At 53.9% G+C, this 17750-nt stretch overlaps 2 protein-coding genes across 2 annotated transcripts in view; one reads left to right on the top strand and one right to left on the bottom strand.

Annotated features, from left to right (window-relative positions):
* The window catches only part of HLCS (holocarboxylase synthetase), a 138728-nt gene extending 136297 nt beyond the window's left edge, over positions 1-2431 (top strand). Inside the window, exons 11-12 of the mRNA XM_007536022.3 lie at positions 1009-1222; positions 1504-2431. Coding sequence (XP_007536084.2) covers positions 1009-1222; positions 1504-1675 — 386 coding nt within the window. The 3' untranslated portion in view covers positions 1676-2431. The remainder of the gene's footprint in view (positions 1-1008; positions 1223-1503) is intronic.
* Positions 2432-8137: 5706 nt separating this feature from the next.
* SIM2 (SIM bHLH transcription factor 2) overlaps positions 8138-17750 on the bottom strand; it is a 60787-nt gene continuing 51174 nt past the window's right edge. The window contains exons 8-11 of the mRNA XM_060198696.1: positions 15868-16015; positions 14095-14263; positions 12579-12945; positions 8138-8550 (exon numbers count right to left, since the gene is read on the bottom strand). Of these exons, the coding sequence (XP_060054679.1) occupies positions 8192-8550; positions 12579-12945; positions 14095-14263; positions 15868-16015 (1043 nt within the window). The 3' untranslated portion in view covers positions 8138-8191. The remainder of the gene's footprint in view (positions 8551-12578; positions 12946-14094; positions 14264-15867; positions 16016-17750) is intronic.

Here is a 17750-nt window from a genome sequence, read left to right as displayed (position 1 = left end):
AAGTGGTCTAGTAGGTGGCTCAGTGGATATAGCACTGGACTCTGAGGCCCTGAGTTCAGTTCCCAGCAGCACACGTACTAGAGTGATATCTGGTTCTTTCTCTCTGCCTGTCAGTCTTCATGAATAAATAAAATACTAAAAAAAAAAAAAAAAAAGAAAACAAAAAAACCCCACAAATTTCTGGTGACAAATGCTTCAGAGCCTTCTGGTCATCTTCCCCTAATATTTCTCCCCCTCTGGGAGCCTGGACCCAAATTCTTTATGGGGAGCAGAAGGTGGGAGGTCTGGCTTCTGTCATTGCTTCTCCACTGGACATGGGCGTTGGCAGGTGGATCCACACCCCCAGCCTGGTTCTGTCTTTGCCTGGTGGGGCAGGGCTCTGGGCAGGGGAGGTTCTAACAGTCTGTTCTCCACTGAGAAAAGGTGATTCCTGTCTAGCATGAATCTCTAGGCTGCTGCTGGTTCCTCATCACGTGGGCTTCCGGGGTCATGGAAAAGTTCCTCCTCCTCCTCCTCCTCCTCCTCCTCCTCCTCCTCCTCCTCCTCCTCCTCCTCCTCCTTTTCACTCCTAAGTTGACTGACTTATCAGCGGTCCACACTGTTGTGTGATTTTAGGAGTATAATTTCACACAAATGTCTGTCTGTCGTGTGTGTGTGTGTGTGTGTGTGTAGAGAGAGAGAGAGACACCTGCAGCCCTGCTTCACCACTCCTGAAGTCCACCCACCATAAAGGTGGGGAGTGGGGGCTTGAACCTGGGGCCCCGTGGAAGGTGATGTGTGCGCTCTACAGGGTGTGTCCCCCGCCCCGCCCCCCCCCCCCCACTTTCTTAAATAACAAAGTGAGTGGAGCCTCAGCCGGGATGTTGCTCAGAGGAGGCCTGGCACACACACGAGGTCCCGGAGCCTCGTGAAGGATGAAGAAGACGAGCCCGAGTGGCCAGGGCTGGTGGCGCCCCATCCGTGCTGAGGAGCCTCAGGGCCCCACCACACTGCCCCGTCTCCCCCCAGGCTGCGGCTTCAATGTGACCAATAGCAACCCCACCACCTGCATCAACGAGCTGCTGGCGGAGCACAGCCGGCAGCACGGGGTCCCCCTGCCGCCCCAGCGGCCCGACGCGCTGGTGGGCCGGACAGTCACCGTGCTGGAGCGACTGATCACCGCCTTCCAGGACCAGGGGCCCGACAGCGTGCTCCCTCTCTACTACAGATACTGGGTGCACAGGTCAGTCATCGTCGTCCCTGGCCCCCCACCCACTGCCTGTCTTTAACTCCATCCCCCTGGTGCCCTCCCTTTCCTGAGAAAGCCAGAGATTGCCCACCACCAGGCCTGTGGCTCAAGTTTGAACCCTGGCACCACATGAGAGGCCCCACAGCACCAGGGGACGCTCCCTTGTGCAGGCCTCTCCCGATTTCCTTTCTAGAACATAATGGCTAGAAAGTCCAGACCCCGACTTGGCTCCCAGGCGGTCGGGTACCCACCCACTGTCCTGCCTTCTTCTACAGCGCCCAGAAGGTCCGGCTGGGAGGCGCCGAAGGCCCCGAAGTGTCAGTGGTCGGGCTGGACGACTCTGGCTTCCTGCAGGTGCTCCAGGAGGACGGAGAGGTGGTGTCGGTGCACCCGGACGGCAACTCCTTTGACATGCTGAGGAACCTCTTGGTGCCCAAGCAGCGCTAGTGGTCGGGACGCCCCTCTGTCCAGGCTGAAATGGGGGGAGGTTGAGGGTTTCCCCACACACAAACACACATCCTGACACTGGAGCCTTGGAGTCACTTTCTCCTGGGTGGCCATATAGACCGGTCACCCCCAAAGAATGAGAATAAGGCAGCACCGGAGCTCCCTCCAGCGCTGCGACCATGTCCTAGGCCAGGGGGGCTCGAACCTGGGGCCAGGCAGTCACAGCAAAGAAAGCTCCCCCCACCCCAGGTGAGCTAGCTACTGGCTCTCGCTGGCTTCCTTTTTCTTTCTTTCTTTATTTGAGAGAGGAGAGACACCACGGCACTGTGTGGCCGGCCGCAGAGCTTCCTCTGGGGCCAAGGTGCTCTCTTGTGGTGTCAGGGCTCGGACCCGGGGTCCTCCGGCGTGATAGATAAGGCATGCTCTCAATTGGGCGAGCTGTCTCCTGGTCCCCTTCCTTTGCTTTTCTTTTGTCAGTGAAGGCAAGAGATGGTGGTCTCCATACCTTTCGTTGTTTGTGACCAGGGGTGGAGCCAGGAGCCCTGGGGGCGTGGGTGATGCGGGGTGTGTGGGGGTCCTCCCTGCTGCCTCCCCAGGTCGCTCCCTGTAGAATACCACCAGTTCAGAGCCTTAAAAGAGTGTGCTCAGACGCTGATGCTCTCAGAACCTCAGAACAAAAGAAAGGAAGCCTTTTGATGCACGCCCCCTCCCAGATGGCCACCATGCTTTTTCCTGCCCAGTGGACAGGCAGGGGGGCTCCCCCCCCCCCCCACACACACACACACACACACGCGGCCCCCACGCTGCTCGTCAGGCCGGCTGGGGGCCTCCTTCCTCCACCTTCCTGCCAGACCGGGCCCGGCAGGGCGAGATGGTCTGGGAACTGGTCCCGGAGGGGACCTCCCAGCTCTGAACTGAACCCCCTCATCAGACGCCCCTCTGTCTCTCCCCCATCCGGCTACAGCGCCATAGGCTTTGGGGGCGGGGGTGGGTGTAGAAATCTGGCTGCCTTTAGGTAGAGCCATAGGAAGAGAGAGAGAGAGAGAGAGGAGGAGGAGAAGAGAGGACAGGTAGAATGAGAAGAGAAGGAGAAGCAGGAAGGAGGAGGAAGAGGAGAAGATTTGGTTCAGTGCAACAATTCCTTAAGTGGTTTGATTTGGCTTGGTTTGGGGAGTCCTTCCTTCCTTCCTTCCTTCCTTCCTTCCTTCCTTCCTTCCTTCCTTCCTTTCCACCTCTCTTTCTTTCTTTATAAATTTCTTTTTGGAAATAGGACTTAGAAGAACTTTCTGATGTCAGTTTTGGCCACAAAATCTTTAATGCAAATCGTTTTTCTTGAAAGAGACTTTTAAAAAAAAACCCAAAAAGTAGATGACTCTTTTCATGACGCCCAGATGCTCTTTCAGAATCCGTGACAAGCTGAAATAACTGTCCACACCACCCTCCAAATCACTGAGCGCACCCCCTCCCTGTGCCCCCCAGCCATCTGGAAAACGTGACCAGGAGGAAGAGAGAAAAGGTCCTGTGCTGAGAGCCCGGGTGTGTCACCGTCTCCCCACCACCACCCTGGGGTCCTCCCACCCTCTCTGGGGGAGGGCTGGAGATGGGGGCTCAGACATTTAATGAGAAGCAGTCCCGTGTGCCCTCAGACTGCCGTGTGCTTCAGGCTGGCCCCAACTTGGGAGGAGAAAACATTCTCGCTTGACTTCCTTGCTGAAAATGAGAACGTTGCCCCCCTTATGTGCTCACTCGGGCTCCGTGCCCGACGCCCCCTATCTCGGGGGCTCCAAAGAGGCCCAAAGTGGATGCTGTGAGTCCCAGCACCCTCATGTTGCCCCCCCCAACCCAAGAGGTTGGGGACCCTGCAGAGAACAGCGCCCTCAGCATGGGGGGTCCCTCCTGTGCCCCCAGTCTGTCTTAATGCAAGCCTTGCCCTTGCTCCTTCATCTTTAAGCCCGACAACTTAACTCAGGGCCTCCGAGTGCTTCCAGCTTCACTGAGGGTCTCCCATTCTGGCGTACGGTACCTCAGGGAGCTTTCGCCGGGGTTCTTACAAGGAGAGACACCTTCCCTTCTGGGCTGGCGGACTTCAAAGGGGCTCTCTCCTGGAAGGCCTCCCCTTCCTCCCAAAAAAGGGGGTGTCTGGGTCCCCAGTCTGTGACTGTTGGAGGTCGGGTTCACTGCTCAGCTTGATCTGTGAAAGGCGGGTGCACAGACCCAGGTCGGGGGGACATGTAGCCTCCAGCCTCCGGTACCCCCCACACACACACACACAGGGAAACTTATGGGATCACCCCCCAACCCCAGCCTAGAATCTGCGGACCAGAAGAGAAGCCCCCCTTGCCCCACAGTTCCACAAAGCAGAAGGGATCCTGGCTCTGTCTGTCCAAAGGCAGAAAGTGAAGAAGCCAGTTTCCCGGAGTGATGACTATGCACATTTAAAATCAGAGAAAAATGTAAACCTTGGCTTTTGTTTGTTTGTGTGTTTTAGCTCCTCAAAGAACTGTCTCTTGACGAGTCATTACTTTAAAACCCATGCCTATAATAAAGCAAGTCTACCAAAATAAATGTCTGTGACTTTCTTTTTGGACTCTGAGTCATTTTTGACAAGTTTCACTAAATAATAATTCATTAAAAAAACCACGCAACCACTTGGTTATGGTGTTTTTATTCATATTTAAACATATATATTTTTTTTACAAAATAAATAGTTTTACATAGTAAGGAGTAGGCAGATATTTCTAAGTATTAAGAAGCAGGTGCTCTTTAAAAAATGTATTTTTGACTAATGCAGTACAATCATACAAAAGAACATCATTTAACTGTAAAGAGGGAAAGTTAACCCAATATATATATATATTTTTAAAAGCCCATTTTTAACTGAGGTGAGAAAAAAACAACTGGATAGAAGCATTTCATGTTGAATTTGAAATTTCAAATAAGTGGAGAGTCACAACAAACCAGTGAGCGAAGGATTGTCTCTGCCCTTTCGTCCAGGAGGGTTGACTTGCTGTATTTCCCACCCAAATGCGTAGACCTCACCACGTAAGTTTAGGAAGAGGGTCTGCGGGGTTACAGTCCACCAAAGTTGTGAGTCAAACTAATGTATGATGCTTGTTGGAAAAGAATTATTATCTTTTAAAATAATAATTATTGTTACTATTATTTGCCTCCAGGGTTATTGCCGGGGCTCGGTGCCAGCACTACGAGTCCATTGCTCCTGGTGGCCAATTGCTTCTTTCTCTTTTTCTTTCTTTCTTTCTTTCTTTCTTTCTTTCTTTCTTTCTTTCTTTCTTCCTTTTTTTCTGGATCGGACAGAGAGATATTGAGAGAGGAAGGGAAGATAAAGAAGGAGAAAGATAGACACTTGCAGATCTGCTTCACCAATACCCCTGCAGGTAGGGGCGGGACTGGGCGGGGCGGGGTTGCTGAAACTGAGATCCTTGCACGGGTCCTGGCGCTTCATACTATGTGCACTCAACCCGGTTCGCCACTGCCCGTCCCCTATTATTATTATTTTAAATTTGCTTCAACTGTAGCTGCTCACTTTTATCAATAAGGGTAGGTGACAACGTGGGGTCTAAGATTCAGGATTCTGGGCTGGAGAACCCTCTCCCACTTCAAGGGGGGGGAGAGAGAGAGAGAGAGATGCTTAGATTCTGGAAAGGACACAAGTCCAGGGGTAGAGGACAAAAGGGACAGGGTCTTACAGATCTCCTCTGCCCTCCTTCCTTCCATGCCCTGCTTGGTCCTCTACAGAGATGGGAGGATGTCTCTTAAAACAGACTTCGAGGGGACTGGGCGGTAGCGCAGTGGGGTAAGCGCACAGGGTGTAAAACAGACTCCGGGAATAGAGGGATTCCTTCCCTGGGAGGCTGAGCCCGTCTCCATCCAAACTGCTCTTTCTCATTCTTTCTTATCCCGCATCTTTGTTACCATGTTGAGGACCCAGTACAACTGTCTCCTTTGGGGTGTGTGTGTGTCAGAGAGGGGTGTTTATTGCAGATGCCTCTTCTCTCCCCACTGGCAGAACCAACTCCCAGGGAGGCCCTGTTGTTGAGTTACCATGGTAACTGCTGCCTGCGTGGGAGCTTCTCTTCCAAGTGCAGGTGAGGGTCCAAGCAAGGAAGCCCCGAGGTCTGGTCCCAGCCCCCTTGCCCAGGCCCGTCCATTGCTGGCCCATCTACGCAGCTATTTCTCAACGCCCAGGGACCTCCCTGAGCCACTGCCACCTGTGTGGATCAATGGAGAAGTGGACACAAGGACTTCATGGGTCTTTATTGAAAGAAATGCCTGGTGGTGTCTTCCGCTCACAGACACCCAGAAACCCATGATTTGATTCAGGGGTGGTGGCCCCAACTGGTGCTGTGAGTGACCACACCTCCTGGGGCTGTGACCAGGTACAGCTACCTGAGCCCGGCTCCACAGGGCAGACCTCACCTCACACCCCGGCCCCGGGCAGATGGTGCCAGGGTAGGGAGGGGCCCCGGGGCTCAGGATGGGGCACTTTTCTGTTCATGCTCTTGGAAGAGGAGGGTCCATTCAGGCCCATGAGTGAGACCACCCCTCCACTCAGAGAGGCACGAAGGGTCTCCTTAAGGTGGATCTTTTATTTAAAAAAAAATCATCCTGGGGGGGAGCAGCAACACATTGGGCATATTTCTAGCAAACTGAAAAGGGAGCAGATGGTCCCAGTGGCCACTGCAGTCCCTGAAGGATTAGTTAACTGTTGACATCATGAAGCAAAAAATATTTCAAAGTTAAAAGCAAAAAATGAATGGAAGTGTCTTTTTTTTTTTTTCCTTCCTTTTTTTTGCTGAAGACTGCTGGTGTTTGGTTGAAAGCATTTCTGCTTCTCTCCCTGGGACATTTATGGGGTGTCCTAGCTGTGGATCAGAGGCAGGAAATACCCCCACTTCCCTCTGTATCCCAGGCTCCTCTCCAGACTCTTCCCTGCTCCCACATCTGTGATCCCTCTACCTTGCTGAGTGGACTTGCAGCCCCTGGAATTAACTTCAGGTCTGTGCAGGTGGTAATGGTGGGGGAAGGGACCCCCCAAGCCTAGAATTAAACTTGATCAGTCCCCCAGCTGCCCTTGTCAAAGACCACCTAGCTCTGTATAGAACATATAGACACGCACAGGTGGTTTGAATACCAGCTGGTGCAGCATTCTGAACAGGCTGTGCTGGGTGGGACCACCAGAGTTCACGGGGGTCCAGGGGGAAGAGCTTGGCTTCAGCGTGGTTTGTGTTGATGGGGCCCAATGACAGTGGCTATGAGTGGGACCCACCAGTGACATCTGAAGACAGTGGCCTTGGAAGTCTGTGCAGGGGACTCAGAATCGTCTGCTCTGGCTTGAGTTCAGATCTGAGAGGCTTCTGAGTCTGTCACCCGCCATTTCCCTTAAGACATATCTAACATACAGGCTGGGGGAGCCCCCTTGAAGCAGGGGATGGGGGTGGTGTTGGCTGTGTGCAGAAACCTCCAAGAACACCGCCCCTCCCAGCCAGCCAGAATCCAGGAAGGAGAGCCATGACCCTGAGGTACTGGCTACTTAGAGGGTGTCACATGTCACAGCAGGGCAGCACAGGTGATGGGGGCACCCACTCCCAGGTGTCTGGTCTCCAGGATCAATAGCTAATTTTTTTCAGGCAGCTGCAGGATTGCTAGGAAAAGAGCTGTCTCTGCATTTAGTTAGCTGAGTGCATGTGCACATAGCCTGCCTCACCTGGTCAGACCAGGACCTGGTCAGTTTGAGGTCAGGTCAGTCCAAGGTGTGGCTAGTCCTGAGCCAGGTCAGTCTAGGGGCTGGTCACCCTGGGGGCTGGTCAGCCTGAAGTCTGCTTCTTCTGAGACCTGGTCAATCCCAGGTCTGGTCAGCCAAGTACCAGGTCAGTCTAGGATCTCATCAGTCCAGGGCCTGGTCAGCTGGGGTCCTGGTCAGCCAGGGGCCTGGTCAACGTGAAGCCTGCTTAGTCTGAGACATGGTCAGTCCCAGGTCTGGTCAGTCCAAGGTCTGGTCAGCCTGGTCATCCCACTTCTGGTCAGTCTGGGGCCAGGTCAGCTGGGGTCCTGGTCAGCTGAGGGCTGGTCAGCTGGGGGCTGGTCAGCTGGGGTCCTGGACAGCTGGGGTTCTGGACAGCTGGGGTCCTGGACAGCTGGGGGCTGGTCAGCTGGGGTCCTGGACAGCTGGGGATGGTCAGCTGGGGTCCTGGTCAGCTGGGGGCTGGTCAGCTGGGGTTCTGGACAGCTGGGGATAGTCAGCTGGGGTCGTGGTCAGCTGGGGTTCTGGACAGCTGGGGTTCTGGGCAGCTGGGTGCTGGGCAGCTGGCGTCCTGGGCCGCTGGGGGCTGTTCGGCTGGTGTCCTGGGCCGCTGGGGGCTGGTCAGCTGGGGTCCTGGACACCCGGGACCATGGTCAGTCCGAGGCCTCGTCAGTCCCACATCTGGTCAGTTCGAGGTCTGTCCAGTCCATGGCCAGGTCAGCCCGGAGCCGGTTTGGGGGGTTGCCACTCGCCGGTCACCTTCCGTTGGTGATGATGACCGAGGCGCCCAGGTAGTGCGGCAGGGGCGCTGCGGGCGGCGCTGGGGGCCCCGGGGGCCGGGGGCGCGGAGGGGCAGGTTCGGCGGGGGCCATGCCGGGGTTGGGAGGTGCAGCGCCCCCCAGCTGCCCGCGGCGCGCCAGCACGCGGTGGTAGTTAAGCAGCACGAAGGGCAGCTGCGGGCCGCCGGGGGGCTCGGGGCCGGGGGGCGCGCAGCAGTCGGGGGGCCCGCGGGCGTCTCGGGCGGGGCGGCCGGCCCTGTCCTCGCGGTAGTGGCCGCAGCTCGGGAAGCTGGGGGGCGCGGGGTCCTCCGAGAACCTGCGCGCGTTGGGGGGCGCTGCGGGGACAGGCGACACGTTAGACAGGGGTGGAGGAGGGACAGCCCCGCACAGCAACACAACACCTATACTGGGGGCCCCCAGGGGTCACAGCAAATTGCAGGGTGCACATGCTGGGTGCAGACTGCAGGGTGCAAAGTGCAGGGTGCAGGGTGCAGGGTGCAAGGTGGACCGCGCAGCTCCAGGCTGAGCTCGGCATGGGCTGCTAAAAGGTCTGCATTAAACATTTAAAAAGGTGGGGGCCGCGCTGTAGCGCAGCAGGTTAAGCGCACATGGCGCAAAGCGCAAGGACCAGAGTAAGGATCCGGGTTCCAGCCCCAGGCTCCCCACCTGCAGGTGGGTCTGCAGGTGTCTATCTTTCCCTTTCTCTGTCTTCCCGCCCTCTCTGTCCTATCCAACAACAACGACAGTAATGACAACAACAACGATAAACAACAAGGGCAACAAGAGGGGGAAAAATGGCCTCCAGGAGCAGTGGATTCATAGTGCAGGCACCAAGCCCCAGCAATACCCCTGGAGGCAAATAAATAGCATGGTGAGTATGAAAAAGGCTTCGATGCCTAAGGCTCTTAGGTCCCAAGTTCAATCCCCAGCAACTAACCCCATCAGCCAGAGCTGAGCAGTACTCTGGTCTCTCTCTCTCTCTCTCCCTTAATTAAAATTAATAAAACTGGGAGTCAGGTGGTAGTGCAGCAGGTTACGCGCACATGGCACCAAGTGCAAGCCGTTAAGGATCCGGGTTCCATCCCCGGCTCCCCACCTGCAGGGGAGTCGCTTCACAGGCGGTGAAGCAGGTCTGCAGGTGTCTATCTTTCTCTCTCCCACTCTGTCTTCCCCTCCTCTCTCCATTTCTCTCGGTCCTATCCAACAACAACGACATCAGTAATAACTACAACAATAAAACAACAAAGGCAACAAAAAGGAGTAAATAAGTAAATAGTTAAAAATTAATAAAATCAAATAAAATTAAAATTAATAAGTGAAAAGTGTTTTGCAGAAAACTGAGAATTTTTAAATACTTATTTACTCCCCTTTGTTGCCCTCATTTTATTATTGTAGTTACTACTGTTGTTTTAAAGAAATTTAAAGAAATAGATTAAAAAATTTAAAGAAATTTAAAGAAATAGATACGGACAGATTCCTGAGCCTCAGCAGTAATCCTGGTGGCAATAAAAAATAAATAAAAGCAAATATATATGTTTATAAAATAAATATATAAATATGTCATATTTCTATGTAATAAATATGAAATAGTGTGTTACGTATGTAATATTTATCTGGGGTAGGCAGTGGTGTGCCCTGAAGAGCACACATTGTCTTGTCGTGTGCAAGAAACTGGGTTCAAGCCCCTGGTCTCCACCTGTAGGGGGAGCTTCACCAGCAGTGCAGCAGCGCTGCAGACCTCTCTCCTCTCTCCCTCGCCCTCTCTCCCTTCCCTCACAGTTTCTCTCTGTCTCTATCAATCAAAAGAAAAAAAGGGGAGACACATGAGTTCATAGGCCAGAGCCCAGTTCTTTTTTAAAATTTTTTGCCTCCAGGTTTATAGCTGGAGCTTGGTGTTTGCATTACGAATCCACTGATCCCGGCGGCCATTTTCTCCTTTTGTTGTTATTGTTGCTGCTGTTGTTGGCTAGGACAGAGAAGAATGGAGAGAGGAGGGGAAGACGGAGAGGGGGAGAGAAAGACAGACACCTGCAGACCTGCTTCACCGCCTGTGAATCAACTCCCCTGCAGGTGGGGTGCCGGGTCTGGAACCAGGATCCTTGTGTGGGTCCTTGAGCTTCATACTACGTGTGATTAACCCAGTGCACCACAGCCCAGTGCTCCTACGTGCTTGATTTCTTAAAATTTGTGACTTTGGAAGTGACAGGGGCTCAGGATTCTCTCATCTGTCACACACCTGTGGCAGAGGGCCGGCAGGCGTTCACTCCCTAACCTTGGTGTTAAAGAGGGCAAAGGTCACCATCAATCAAACTGCCTCCCCACTGTGGCAGCTTCTAGACCAGGGCTCCCTGAAATGTGACCACTGGCTGCATGTGGCTGGCTGTTGGGTGTGGGAGGGAGGCAGATGCACAGGCTGCTTGAGATCTGAGCACTACATTTCAAAGCCAGAAACAGACAGGGTGGGAGGGAAGCAAAAAATAAGCGGCCGGGTGGTGGCATGCCCGATTAAGTGCACACATGTTACAATGTGCAAGGGCCAGGGTTCAAGCCCCAAGTACCCACTTGCAGGAGGGAAGTTTCAGGAGAGCTGAAGGAAGGCTGTAAGTGTCTCTCTGTCTTTCTCCCTCTCTATTCCCCATTCCCTCTCAATTTCTTTCTGTCCCTATCGAGTAAACAAATTACTTAAAGATAAATCAGCAGGGGGGCCAGATGGCGGCACACCTGGTTGAGTGCACATATTATACTATGCAAAGACCTGGATTCAAGCCCCTGGTCCCCACTTGTAGGGGGAAAAAAACCATAAAAGGTGACACAGTGCTACAGGTGTGTGTGTGTGTTTCTCTCTCTCTCTCCCTCTCTATCTCCCCATTCCCTCTCAATTTCCAGTTTCCATTTCCATCCAAAATAATATGTATATGTATGTGTATAACAAGGAGCCAGGTAGCGGTACATTCCCTTGGGAGCAGGTGTTACCACTGCTCAAGGGCCTGGTTTCGAGCCCCAAGTGTCCACCTACAGGGGGAAAGCTTCACTCTATCTCCTCCCCTCTTGATTTCTCTTTATTTATTTGTCTTCATCCAAAATAAATCAGTAAAATATTTTTTAAAAACTAGCTTCATTTATTCATTTAGAGAGAGATAGAGAAAAGAGAGAGATAGAGAGAGAGAGAGAGAGAGCCTTCTTTTCAGATGGAACGGATTCATAGCACAGAGTTCAAGCCAACCAGAGCAGGCCGCAGAGGGGCTGACCACCCCCTGTACCCAGCCCTCAAAGAAAGCTAGAAGGAGGAGGGAGCCCTGGGGGGGTCCCCTTTAAGCAGCTGGCCTTTTGCTGAGCCTGGGACATCTGATATTCTTTTTTTTTTTAATTTTTTAAATATTTATTTATTTTCCCTTTTGTTGTCCTTGTTTTTTTATTGTTGCTGGAGTTATTATTGTTGTTGTTATTGATGTTATTGTTACTGGATAGGATAGAGAGAAATGGAGAGAAGAGGTGAAGACAGAGACAGAGAGGGGAGAGAAAGACAGACACCTGCAGACCTGCTTCACTCCCCTGCAGGTGGGGAGCCGGGGGCTTGAACTGGGATCGTTAAGCCGGTCCTCGCGCTTTGTGCCATGTGCGCTTAACCCTCCGCGCTACTGCTGACTCCCGGATTTTCATTTAGACGCTGACAGGACACACGTGCATGTTCACAGAGACATCGGAAGACTCCTCTTTTTTTTTTACTCAGCTCTGGCTTATGGTGGTGTAGGGGGAGGATCCTCTTAAAACAGCCTCACAACCCCAGTTGTCCCTGGTATGTCCCCTGAACTGTCAAGACTCTCTCTCTCTCTCTCTCTCTCTCTGTCCAGGGCAGTCAATGTCACCCCCCACAGAGGACATCTGCTTGTCTGCCAGCAGGAGGAACCGCCCAGGAGGAGGCCCATTGCTACCTCTCTTGTCCAAACAGCACAGCCCTCAGTTACAACCTCACTTTACAGATGAGGAAGATGAAGCCTGAGGGTGGGTGCTATGGACACTGGGCTGACAGGCGCCATTTCCATCCCCTAGCCCACAAGCCTCACCACCACCGCCCCCCCCCCACACTCTGTGTCCCACACTCTAGAAAGAGGCTCAGAGAGAAAAAGCCACAGCCTCCTGTGCTCATTTTGGGGGGGGGGTTGTTTTGTTCCCCAGGGGGTGGGGTGCAAACCAGGCCTGGGCGGGGGGGGGGTGTTGCAGGGAGGGTGGGAGGGTGGCCAGTGCCAGGAGACCCCCAGCAAGTCCCAGCTTGGAAGCAGAAAAGGCAGAAGCAGACCCCACACACACACACACACACACCCTATGGAGGTACAAGTCCCACCCGCCAGCCCACGAGACCCACCTTCGTAGCTGGGTGCCAGGCTGTGCCGAGTGGGGCCCCCAGGCATCTCTGAGAGGCCTTTGGGTGGGGCCTGGCTGCCGGGCACCAGGGGCCCAGGGTAGTGCCATTGGAAGAGGCGTGCCACCTCACAGGGCCCCCCTGGCGGCTGGGCCAGCTTGCCTGGTGGCCCCGGCTTCTTGCCACTGAAGACATGAGCATCCAGGGGGAGGTGGCCATAGGGATAGGGGAAGGGCAGGCCGTAGTGGGGGGTATAGACCAGCTCCCCGCCCTCCGTGTGCAGCTGTGGCTCCGGGGGCACCGGGGGGCTGGCCCTCCAACTCCCCAGCTGGCCACAGTCCACTTTGTCCACTTGGAATGAGCTGTAAGGCTGGGGGGGGCAGAGAAGGTGGGTGTGGGGGAGCAGTGGGAGGCAGAGGGAGGCCCCCAGACTCCCCCAGGGCAGGACCTAGCCAGTCATGGAGGCCAGGACCCACTGGGGGACCCACCCCAGGCAGTAGGGGAGCTGTCTGTCCCCGAGCTGAGACACCGACATGCTTGGTGTCTCCCAGAGCTTGTGAGCCGAACTCTTGTCTTGGGCAGTGGCCAGAGCACGTGGGAGAACTGCAAGGGAACTTCGTGAGCAGGGAGCAGTGCTGAGGTCTCTCTCCCCTTCTCATGCCCTCTCTGTTTCTCTCTGTCTCTATTAGGAAGGAAGGAATGGAGGAAAGGAGGGAGGGGGGGAGAGAGACAAGAGAAGAATGGAAGAGAGAAGGAAATAAAGGAGAAAGAAGCAAAAAAAGAAGGAAAACAAAGGAAAGATAAGAAAGAGAAAAGGAGGAATGGAGGAAGGAAGAAGAAGACCACGAGTGGGGGAGACAGCATAATGGCTCTGCAGAAAGACTCTCATGTCCAAGGCTTCAAGGTCTCAGGTTCAGTGCCAGGCACTACCATAAGCCAGAGTTGAGCAGAGCTCTAGTAGTCAACAAACAAAAACAAGAAAAAGACAGAAAGAAAGGAAAGAAAAAGAGAAAGACCACTAGGAGGGGCAGGGTGGTGATTCACCTGCTTGAGTACACATATTACCAAGACAAGGACTTGGGTTCCCTGCAGGGGGGAAGTTTCACAGGTGATGAGACAGGGTCTGCAGGTCTCTCTCTCTCTCTCTTTCTCTCTCTCTCTCTCTCTCTCTGCCCCTCCCCTCTCAACTTCTCTCCGTCTCTATCCAATAATAAACAAATAGCCACTAGAATGGACAGGGCTGCCCTTCAGTAAGAGGCAGGGGTGTGGGTTCTGGCCGCCGACTCTGCCTGCCGATCGTGCCCTCAGTTCCCCGCACACACACCTCCACCCCAACCTGGGCCTAGGTCTCTAAAGTGGGAGGAGGACTCCCTGAAAGGCTGGACTTCCTTCCCTTCCTTCCATGGGGAACCTCCCAGTCTGCGAGCCTCCCTGCCAAGCAACCCTCATGGCCCCCTTTTCGCACCCAGGCATCTCTGGCCTTGGGGACAGGCCCAGCCCCATGGGACGCTGGTGTCACCTGCACCGGGTAAGGACTGCTCCTCGCCTTCACCTTTGCCTTCGGGTGCCTGGGCTTGGCCAGCTTCCTGCTGTCCTGGGCGGCGGGCAGGGTGGGCCTCCAGGCATGCTGGCTCTCGGCCGTGGACACCTGGTCCAGCGACAGGTGAAGCTCCTTGTACTCCACGTCCCTGAGGAGCAGGGGCTGGGCAGGTCAGGGCCGGCACCCTGGACATGCCTGTCAAGCCTCGTGCTCTCCTTGGGGCTTGGGGGGCATGGGGTCCATGGAGCTCTCTCCAAACCTAGGAGACCCCAAATGCACCCCCTGGGGACACCTCCATCCCTAGGTGAATTCAGTCCCCCCCCTTTCCAGCAGGGTTATTTATTGCTGGAGCTCAGTACTTGCACACAAATCCACTACTCCTGGTAGCCGTTTTCTCCCTTCCTTCCTTCCTTTCCTTCTTTCTTTCCTTCCTCCTTCCTTTCTTTCTTTCTTATTGCATAGGACAAAGAGAAATTGAGAGGGGACGAGAAGATAGAAAGGGAGAGAGACAAAGGGACACCGGCAGACCTGCTTCACCGCTGCTGAAGTTTTCCCCTGGCAGATGGGGAACGGGGGCTGGAACCCAGGTCCTCAAGCACGGTAATGTATCTGCTTAACCTGGTGCACCACACCTGGTCCCCAACTGCTTCTTTATTTAGTGCCCAGGGAGGCATAAGCCAAGAGCATCCCAGGGTCCAGCCTTGTCCATTCAGCCAAGGGAGGAAGGTCAGATTCATGGCCACACAGCTGTGGGCTCAGGAAGGAGGAGGGAGGGTCCGAGTTTCTGTTGTCCCACACTAGTGGAAATCACACTGCTTCTTAAAAGCAAAGGAGCCTTAACCACCGTGGGGAAGAACAGACAGGGCTGGGCAGTAGCGCACTCAACAGAGTGTTCACGTCACCACGCTCAAGGACCTGGCTTCAAGCTTCCGGTCTCCACCTTCAAAGAGGTAAAGCTTCATGAGCAGAGGAGCAGGGCTGCAAGCGTCTCTCTCCCTCTGTGTCTTCAGCTCTGCTCTTCATTTCTCTCTGTCTCTATCAAATAAATAAAATATATATTTGGGGGGGCCAGGTGGTGGTGCACCTGGTTGAGTGCACATGTTACAGTCAACGACTGCCACCTCTCCAGATTCAAAGGAGGTCTCGAAACTTGACATCAGGCTCAACCTGACGCTGTTGACTGGCTACGGAAGAAGGGCAAACGCTAGAAGAAGAAGTGCACAAGGATCCAGGTTCAAACCTCCCAGTCCCCACCTGTAGGGGGGAAGCTTCATGAGTGGTGAAGCAGGGCTACAGGTGTCTCTCTCCCTCTCTCCCTATCTCTCCCTCCCCTCTCAATTTATCTCTGTCCTATCTAATAAAATAAAACAGAAAGGAAAAAAATAAATAAAATGGAAAAAATGGCCTCCAGGGTCGCTGGGTTCATGTCAGAACTGAGCCTCAGCCTCAGCCTGGTGGTGTCGTCAAATAAATAAATATGAAGTCTGTGTTCCTGGCTCAATACACCTGCCCTTTTCTATCCTGTGTGAGTTGGGGGGGTGGGGCACAGGCCTGTGCCAGGTCCAGGGAGCCGGGGGGAGGGCCACCCCCAGCCCGTTGAGCCTCCTGTTCATTGCTGGGAGGCGTGACCCACCGAGCCTAGAGCAGAAATGCCCAGCTCCACCTCCCCGCCAACAAGCCGGGTGCTCCGTGAGGCAAATGAATGGGGTGGGGGTGGGGGCGGCAGAGGGGGAACAAGAGCGTCGGACTTACGTGAGGACATAATTGACACTCACGATGCAGTGTGGCCTGGAGGAACGGCTGTTGTGCACCACGGTGGCGGAGCTCTGCAGCCACACCCAGCCGCCCAGCTTGGACAGCAGCCGGTAGTACTTGGTGGTCACCTGACCCTTGACCAGCACTGCAAAGGACAGGGGACACAGCCCCCGGGGATGGTGAGTGTCTGCCCCTGAGGGTGCCCCCCAGGGGGATGGAGGTGGGGTGGGCTTTCTCTAGGAGCTGTGCAGGACTGCAGGAATGCCTGTGAACAGAGAGACAGACAGACACACACAGAGAGACAGAAACACACACACAGACAGAAACACACAGACACTGCACTATTCCAGCCTTTAGGTCCATGATCGGTCAACAATCTGTTTGGCTTTGTATGTTAACTCTCTTTTCAGCCACCAGGTTCTAGACGCTAGCAGGATGCTGACCAGACTTCCCTGGACAGACGACCCCACCAATGTGTCCTGACGCTTCCCCAGAGCCCTTCCCCACTAGGGAAAGAGAGAGGCAGGCTGGGAGTATGGATCGACCTGTCAACGCCCATGTTCAGCGGGGAAGCAATTACAGAAGCCAGACCTCCCACCTTCTGCATCCCACAATGACCCTGGCTCCATACTACCAGAGGGATAAAGAGTAGGAAAGCTATCAGGGGAGGGGATGGGATATGGAGTTCTGGTGGTGGGAATTGTGCGGAGTTATACCCCTCTTAACCTACGGTTTTGTTAATGTCTCCTTCTTTAAATAAATAAATTTTTTTAAAAAAAAAAGAAACAGATACACAGACACACACACACACACACACGTACTCACACAGACATACACAGAGACAGAGCCACGCAGACATACACACAGACGCATAGACACACAAATGCCACCCTTCTGTCTGCAGCCTCCTGCCTGCAGTTTCCGAGGCTCCACGCAGCAGCCCCTCCCTCCCTCCTGTCACGACTGATCACTGCTTCTGTGGCTGTCCCCTGAGAACGCCTTAGCCCCCACACCGTCGGCCCCTGGCGGAGAGCTCTGCTTTCCGCCTCCTTTCTGTTGCCCAAGGGTCATCACTGGGCATGGTGCCTGCACAGCCCCCCGTGCTCTTGGTAGGCTTTTGTTCTTTTTTTTTTTTCTCTCTCTTTTCATAGTAGGGAAGAGACAGACGTGGACAGGAGAGTGGAACAGGAGAGACGCTTGCAGCCATGCTCCACCACACAAATAGCCCCCCCCTCCACTGCAGGTGAGGACCAGGGGCTCAAACCTGAGTCCTGGCACAAGGTAACAAGTGCATTCTACCGAGTGAGCCAGCATACAGCCCTCAGGTGTTTATTTATTTATTTTTTATAGGAAGGCAGCGCTGCAGTTGTTTAAACCAAATTGTGGGCTCGGGGTACTCCAGTCTCTCCTTACCTAGCACTTTCTTTTTCTCTTTTTGAAGACTGATTGATTGATTGATTCATGGAAGAGGAGCCAGAGCAACACTCTGGCACTGCAATACTAAGAACTGAGCTTGGAACCTCATGCTTAAGAATACAACACTTGCGTAGGGATCCTGGTTTGAGCCCCCGGCTCCCCACCTGCAGAGGAGTCGCTGCACAGGCGGTGAAGCAGGTCTGCAGGTGTCTGTCTTTCTCTCCCCCTCTCTGTCTTCCCTTCCTCTCTCCATTTCTCTCTGTCCTAGCCAACAACGATGACTACAATAACTACAACAATAAAAAACAAGGGCAACAAAAGGGAATAAATCAATCAATAAATAAATATTTTTAAAAGTTTTAAAAAGGGAGTTGGGCGGTAGCACAACGGGTTAAGCACACTGGGTATGAAGCGCAAGGACCAGAGTAAGGATCCCGGTTCGAGTCCCCGGCTCCCCACCTACA

Source organism: Erinaceus europaeus, chromosome 9, assembly GCF_950295315.1.
Source record: "Erinaceus europaeus chromosome 9, mEriEur2.1, whole genome shotgun sequence".
Classification (NCBI taxonomy): domain Eukaryota; kingdom Metazoa; phylum Chordata; class Mammalia; order Eulipotyphla; family Erinaceidae; genus Erinaceus; species Erinaceus europaeus.
Note: the sequence above shows the minus strand (reverse complement) of the source record. Positions and strands in the feature narration are given on the sequence as shown.